Source organism: Coregonus lavaretus, assembly GCF_964263955.1.
Source record: "Coregonus lavaretus genome assembly, contig: HAP1_SCAFFOLD_3246, whole genome shotgun sequence".
Taxonomy (NCBI): Eukaryota; Metazoa; Chordata; class Actinopteri; order Salmoniformes; family Salmonidae; genus Coregonus; species Coregonus lavaretus.
The window spans coordinates 57723-66066 of record NW_028163322.1 but is presented as its reverse complement, the minus strand read 5'-3'; the positions used below and the strand labels follow the sequence as shown (position 1 = coordinate 66066).

At 42.7% G+C, this 8344-nt stretch overlaps 1 protein-coding gene across 1 annotated transcript; it reads right to left on the bottom strand.

Annotated features, from left to right (window-relative positions):
* Positions 1-12: 12 nt before the first annotated feature.
* On the bottom strand, positions 13-7639 carry LOC311118231 (NACHT, LRR and PYD domains-containing protein 3-like; the record flags this gene model as incomplete). The annotated part of the gene is made up of 6 exons (XM_084193072.1): positions 13-581; positions 1432-1478; positions 2697-2870; positions 4763-4936; positions 5335-5508; positions 5790-7639. Coding segments are annotated over 6 exons (2958 nt in total), but the record flags the coding sequence as incomplete, so codon positions are not given.
* Between the last annotated feature and the right edge of the window lie 705 nt (positions 7640-8344).

Below are 8344 nucleotides of genomic sequence, written 5' to 3'. Positions count from 1 at the left end.
TGTGTGTGTGTGTGTGTGTGTCAGTGTTACCATGGTTATTATTTACAGGGACACTGAGGAGTCAACACCATAAACTCTAAACCCTGGATAGAGGGACTCAGTGAATGTGGAGTGGAATGTGTTCAGGTGGGTCAGTGTGTCAGAGGAGACTCTGTAGAAGGACAGAGTGCCGGCTGGCCAGTCCAGATACACTCCTACTCTGTGGGAGCTGGAGGAGGGGACGTCTATGGTAGTGGACTTATTATTGTGCCTGGCAGAGTAACTGGCTCTGTATCTGTTGTCAGAGCAGATCAGACTCCAGGACTTGTCATTGTATCCAAGCCCACAGTCCTTACCCTCTCCTCTCCTGCTGATTCCTTTATATGTCACTCCTATACCAGCCCCACTCCCACTCCACTCTACCTCCCAGTAACAGCGTCCAGTCAGACCCTCTCTACACAGCACCTGTCTCCAGTCCTCAAATCTCTCTGGGTGATCAGGATACGGCTGCTTCTCTCTCCTCCATGTCACCTTTCTGTTCTCCTCAGACAGAGAGAGGAGTCTGTTTACTGTGTTTGGGTCCAGTGTGAGATCACAGACATCTGATGGATGAAACCAGACACAATATTAGAAATCATCATCATTCACATTAGAATGTTAACTCGCTTTTCACTAATTCATTTAATGTAGATGTTTCTAGGTATCAAAAGCAGAAGTTAAGGTAACTTGAGACTTGTTGAATGGTCATATGTTATACTGTATGGTAATATAAAACACATTTATTCCCATTAATTACACACACACACACACACACACACTCACAGCAGCAGGTAGCTTAGTGGTTAAGAGCGTTGTGCCAGTAACCGAAAGGTCGCTGGTTCTAATCCCCGAGCCGACTAGGTGAAAAATCTGTCGATGTGCCCTTGAGCAAGGCACTTAACCCTAATTGCTCCTGTAAGTCGCTCTGGATAAGAGCGTCTGCTAAATGACCAATTATTTTTATTATTTATTTACTCACATTGAACACACACTTACACCTGTATGCATGCATGAACACACACACATCCTGAACACACACACACATCCTGTACACACACAAACACATTGAACACACACTCACACCTGTATGCATGCATGAACACACACACATCCTGAACACACACACACACACACTGGAAACACACCCTGAACACACACACACTGGACACACACACACACCTTCATGCATGAACACACACATTTCTAACGTAACACGAACGCGCCACACAGACACACACACACACATTGTCAAAGCAACTCTTTGTAAACTTTGGTATCCCTGATTTGTGCTTCTGTAGAACTACAGCTGATATTTAATATGACCAAGTAAGTAATGATGGTGGTCTTTGACTTTGACTTCACATGAATTAGTACTTATTCTCAGTCATATTCTTCACAGCAGTCAACACTCACATTTTTTAAGTCCAGGTTTCATTGTGTTCTCTCCACCATGTTCCACACTGTAGCGGTAAGCAGAAGAACAGACAGTCATTGAGGGATACACCTGAACTCACACACACACACACACACACACACACACACACACACACACACACACACACACACACACACACACACACACACACACACACACACACACACACTGTCAGCATATAACTTTGTACAAGCTGTGGTAAAAATGTTTGTATGTGTGTGTGTGTGTCAGTGTGTGTGTGTGTGTGTCCAGTGTGCGTGTGTCCAGTGTGTGTGTGGTGTGTGTGTGTGTCCAGTTGCGTGTGTCCAGTGTGTGTGTGTGTGTCTAGTGTGTGTGTGTGTCCATTGTGTGTGTCCAGTTTGTGTGTGTCTGTTCAGTGTGTGTGTGTGTGTCCAGTGTGAGTGTGTGTGTCAAGTGTGAGTGTGTGTGTGTGTCCAATCTGTGTGTGTGTCCAGTGTGTGTGTCCACTGTGTGTGTGGGTGTGTGTCCAGTGTGTGAGTGTTTGTCCAGTGTGTGTGTGTGTGTGTGTCCATTGTGTGTCCAGTGTTTGTCCAGTGTGTGTGTGTGTCCAGAGTGTGTGTGTGTCCACTGTGTGTGTGGGTGTGTGTCCAGTGTGTGAGTGTTTGTCCAGTGTGTGTGTGTGTGTGTGTGTGTCCAGTTTATGTCCAGTGTCTGTCCAGTGTGTGTGTGTGTGTGTGTCCAGTGTGTGTTTGTGTGTGTGTGTGTGTGTGTGTGTCCAGTGTGAGTGAGTGTGTGTGTGTGTGTGTTGTGTGTCCAGTGTGTGTGTGTTCAGTGTGTGTGTGTGTGTCCAGGGTGTCCAGTGTCTGTGTGTGTGTCCAGTGTGTGAGTGTGTGTGTGTGTGTGTCCAGTGTGTTTGTGTTTGTCCAGTGTTTGTTTGTGTCCAGTGTGAGTGTGTGTGTGTGTGTCCAGTGTGTGTACTGATACACGTGCACACACACACACACTGGACACACACACACACTGGACACACATGCACACACACTGGACACACATACACACATTGGACACACACACACACACACACTCACACACTGGACACAAACACACTGGACACACACTCACACACACACACACACACACACACTGGACACACACACACACACACACACACACACACAGTCTTTATATAACTTAGTCCAAGTGGTGGTCAGAATGTTTGTCTTAACTAGCCTGATAACTCCAACATGTCTGATATGAACATTGACATAAACCCTCTACATACTTGAGTTTCTCCAGTCTGCAGTGTGGATCCTCCAGTCCAGCAGAGAGCAGTCTGACTCCTGAGTCTCCTGGGTGATTGTAGCTCAGGTCCAGCTCTCTCAGGTGTGAGGGGTTTGACTTCAGAGCTGAGACCAGAGAAGCACATCCTTCCTCTGTGACTAGACAGCCTGACAGCCTGCAAAGAGTCAAATCATATTAAAAACACACTGCTATTCTTTGGTGGTGGAAATATCTTATTTTAAAACTTTCAGATACATCAGAGTCCTGAAACCTGCCATATCTATTCATATATGTATATATACACTACCAGTAAAACATTTGTTTTTAAAATTATTTTTTAAACTATTTTTTACGTTGTAGAATAATAGTGAAGACATCAAAACTATGAAATAACACATATGGAATCATGTAGTAACCAAAGAAGTGTTAAGCAAATCAAAATATATTTTATATTTCATAGTCTTCAAATAGCCACCCTTTGCCTTGATGACAGCTTTGCACACTCTTGGCATTCTCTCAACCAGCTTCTTGGGGTAGTCACCTGGAATGCATTTCAATTAACAGGTGTGCCTTCTTAAAAGTTAATTTGTGGAATTTCTTTCCTTCTTAATGCATTTGAGCCAATCAGTTGTGTTGCGACAAGGTAGGGGGGGGGGGGGGGGGGGGGGGGTATACAGAATATAGCCCTATTTGGTAAAAGACCAAGTCCATATTATGGCAAGAACAGCTCAAATTAGCAAAGAGAAACGACAGTCCATCATTACTTTAAGACATGACGGTCAGTCAATAAGGAACATTTCAAGAACTTTGAACATTTCTTCATGTGCAGTCGCAAAAAACATCAAGCGCTACAATGAAACTGGCTCTCATGAGGACCGTCACAGGAATGGAAGACCCAGAGTTACCTCTGCTGCAGAGGATAAGTTCATTAGAGTTACCAGCCTCAGAAATTGCAGCCTAAATAAATGCTTCACAGAGTTCAAGTCATAGACACATCTCAAAATCAACTGTTCAGAGGTGACTGTGTGAATCAGGCTTTCATGGTCGAATTGCTGCAAAGAAATCACTACTAAAGGACACCAATAATAAGAAGAGACATGCTTGGGCCAAGAAACATGAGCAATGGACATTACACCGGTGGACATTTGTTCTTTGGTCTGGAGTCCAAATTGGAGATTTTTGGTTCCAACTGCCGTGTCTTTGTGAGAAGCAGTGTGGGTGAACGGATGATCTCTGCATGTGTAGTTCCCACCGTAAAGCATGGAGGAGGAGGTGTTATGGTTTGGGGGTGCTTTGCTGGTGACACTGTCTGTGATTTATTTCGAATTCAAGGCACATTTAACCAGCATGGCTACCACAGCATTCTGCAGCGATACGCCATCCCTTCTGGTTTGGGCTTAGTGGGACTATAATTTGTTTTTCAACAGGACAATGACCCAACACACTTCCAGGCTGTGTAAGGAGAGGCATTGAGTGCTGCATCAGATGACCTGGCCTCCATAATCACCCGACCTCAACCCAATTGTGATGGTTTGGGATGAGTCAGACGGCAGAGTGAAGGAAAAACAGCCAACAAGTGCTCAGCATATGTGGGAACTCCTTCAAGACTGTTGGAAAAGCATTCCAGGTGAAGCTGGTTGAGAAAATGCCAAGAGTGTGCAAAGCTGTCATCAAGGCAAAGGGTGGATATTTGAATAATTTCAAATATAAAATATATTTTAATTTGTTTAACACTTTTTTGGTTACTACATTATTCCATACGTGTTATTTCATAGTTTTAATGTCTTCACTATTATTCTACAATGGAAAAAATAGTAAAAATAAAGACAAACCCTTGAATGAGTAGGTGTGTCCAAACTTTTGACTGGTACTGTATATACATGAATTAATGTATCATTATTAACAGTAGATAACATGTTTCTAAACACTATTAAATTAATCCTTGTGTGTGTGTGTGTGTGTGTCCAGTTTGTGTGTGTGTGTGTGTGTGTGTGTGTGTGTGTCCGTGTCCAGTGTGTGTGTGTGTCCAATGAGTGTGTGTTCATTGAGTGATACAGAAATACTGACCTCAGAGTCTCCAGTTTACAGTGGGGATTCCCCAGTCCAGCAGAGAGCAGCTTCACTCCTGAATCCTTCAGGTCATTGTTACTCAGATCCAGCTCTCTCAGGTGTGAGGGGTTTGACTTCAGAGCTGAGACCAGAGAAGCACATCCTTCCTCTGTGAATAGACAGCCTGACAGCCTGCAAAGAGTCAAATCATATTAAAACCACACTGCTATTCTTTGGTGTTGAGTAATTTTCTTTCTGTGAGTAGATAACATGTTTCTAAACACTACTGAATGAATCCTAATGATGCCATGATTGAGAAAGATCATGAATGAATCATGAATAATAATGAGTGAGAAAGTTACAGAGGCTACAACAAAACATGCTAACCTCTCACCATTAACATCAAATAAAAGGTGACATTCTATAATGAAACATTACATCTGAAATCCAAATTGCTGGAGCATAGCACCAAATTTAAAACTGTAAGCTTCACTGTCCAAACACATATGGTGTGGAATATGTGTGCCTGGTAAACACATGTGGATCTGGTGAACAGTTATCACTTGTTGACCAACTACAGGAATACTGACCTCAGAGTCTCCAGTTTACAGTGGGGATTCCCCAGTCCAGCAGAGAGCAGCTTCACTCCTGAATCCTTCAGGTCATTGTTACTCAGATCCAGCTCTCTCAGGTGTGAGGGGTTTGACTTCAGAGCTGAGACCAGAGAAGCACAGCCTTTCTCTGTGACTAGACAGCCTGACAGCCTGACAGAGAGATCATCATGATTTCACAAACACACTGTTAATTTAATACCAGTAGTGTAGAAGGACAATGGCAGATGCATTTGGTTTATTCTCTTAAACAACATATAGATTCATCTTCTGTCTCCTAAAATTATATGGTCATATTGTTATACTAATGTGAACAACAATGCACTGATTCAATATGTTTTCAATATATATTATATACATATTATAATATATTTTTTCTAATAGGAATATTTATTCCTGATGATTAGTACTTAAATTACATTTTATGTACTCACAGAACAGCTCTGGAGGCTTTGACCACTGGCAGCAGCCTCAGAAGACCTTCCTCTGATCTGGAGTATTTCTTCAGGTCAAACACATCCAGCTCCTTTTCTGAAGTCAGCAACACAAAGACCAGAGCTGACCACTGTGCAGGTGGAAGTTCTTCTTTTGAGAGACTTCCTGATCTCAGGTAGCTTTGAATCTCCTCCACTAGAGAATGGTCATTCATTTCATTCAGACAGTGGAACAGATTGATGCACCTCTCTGGAGAGGGATTCTCCCTGATCTTCTCCTTGATGTACTTGACTGTTTCTTCATGGCTCTTTGAGCTGCTTCTTGTCTTTGTCAGTAGACCTCGTAAGTGCTTCTGATTGGACTCCAGTGAGAGGCCCAGAAGGAAACGGAGGAACAGGTCCAGGTTTCCTGTCTCACTTTGTAAGGCTTTATCCACAGCACTCTTGTAGACAGTAACTTCAGACTTGTGTCTGAACAGCGAAGAAAAGTTACTGGACGTTGATTGAGGCTCGGCCATTAGATTCTCATTGTTGTTGATGAATGAGAGGAACACATATACAGCAGCCAGAAACTCCTGAATGCTCAGATGCACGAAGCAGTACACCTTGTCCTGGTACAGCCCACATTCATCTTTAAAGAGCTGTGTGCACAATCCTGAGTACACTGAGGCTTCATTGACATCAATGCCAGCCTCTTTCAGGTCTTCTTCATAGAAAATCAGATTGCCCTTCATAAGCTGTTGAAAAGCCAGTTTTCCCATTGACAGAATGCTCTCTTTATACCAATGTGGACTTGTCTCTTCTTTCCCAAGATACTTTTCATTCTTCTGTGTGGTATGAAACTCCACAAGGTGTGTGTACATCTCAGTCAGAGTCTTGGGCATCTCTTCTCTCTTATGTTTCAGCATGTGTTCAAGGACTATTGCAGAAATCCAACAGAAGACTGGAATGTGGCACATGATGTGGAGGCTCCTTGATGTCTTTATGTGTGAGATGATTCTGCTGGCCAGGTCCTCATCACTGAATCTCTTCCTGAAGTACTCCTCCTTCTGTGGGTCATTGAACCCTCGTACCTCTGTCACCTGGTCAACACACACTGAATGGATCTTATTGGCTGCTGCAGGTCGGGTAGTTATCCAGAGGAGAGCAGAGGGAAGCAGATTTCCCTTGATGAGATTTGTCAGCAGAACATCCACTGAGGTTGACTCTGTGACGTCACAACAGATCTTGTTCTTCTGGAAGTCTAGGGGCAGTCGGCACTCATCCAGACCATCAAAGATGAACAGAACTTTGTACTTGTCGTAGTTGGAGATCCTTGATTCTTTGGTTTCGATTGAGAAGTGATTGAGAAGTTCAATCAAAGTGTGTTTTTCCTTTTTCATCAAATTCAGCTCCCGAAAAGGGAATGAAAATACAAATTGGACATCCTGATTTGCTTTTCCTTCAGCCCAGTCAAGAATGAATTTCTGCACAGAGACTGTTTTTCCAATGCCAGCGACTCCCTTTGTCAGCACAGTTCTGATAAGTTTGTCTTGTCCAGTTAAGGGTTTGAAGATGTCGTTACATTTGATTGCAGTCTCTGGTCTTGCTTGTTTCCAGGTTGTCTCAATCTGTCTCAGCTCATGTTCATTATTGACCTCTCCTTTTCCACCCTCTGTGATGTAGAGCTCTGTGTAGATCTTATTGAGAAGTGTTGGGTTTCCTTGTTTAGCGATCCCCTCAAATACACATTGAAACTTCTTCTTTAGATTAGATTTGAGTTCACGTTGGCAAATCACAGCAAGCTCATCTGAATGAAGAAATAACACAGAGGATATTAATATTACGTCTGTTTTAATGCCTACAGTATTGTAGGACTGTTATAAAGTTTTAAATAAAAATAATTGATTCTCTTAACTGACTGTATAAATGTGTGAATGTTTTCATAATGCATTACAGACTGGTGTGAATGATTATATTATTATTATTCGGTGTTACTGATGGTATCTTTAATGTTGTCTATCTCTCTCTCTCTCTCTCTCTCTCTCTCTCTCTCTCTCTCTCTCTCTCTCTCTCTCTCTCTCTCTCTCTCTCTCTCCTCTTCTCTGTCTAAATTAATCACCACAACACATCCCTGCTGCTACTTGATGAGGTCACTAGGTGTTGTGTTAAGGCTGCTACAATATCATTGAGTTACACAGCTACTTTAGCTGTACTTTAGCTACAGCTTTTAAATGTTCTAAAACAGCATTCAACATGAGGCAGACAGCTCTTACTTTTCTCCAGTGTGTCAGCAAGCTCCTTCTGGTTCATTTTCCTCAGGACGTGCAGTGTGATCTTCAGAGCCCCCTCTCTGGCACTGCTCTCCTGCTTCTCATCTTCAGCATCCACCACTTCCTTATCCTGCTTCTGACTCTCAAAGCCTTCTGGGAGTTCTGGACTAAGAATCGTCTTGAACATCTTCAGCTCGTTCTTCACAAATGTCATAATATTCTCTTCAAGCAACTGAAATAAATCAAGTAAATAAGTTAAGCAAGAGACTAAATGCTTTCTCATTAACACATTAATGAATGATT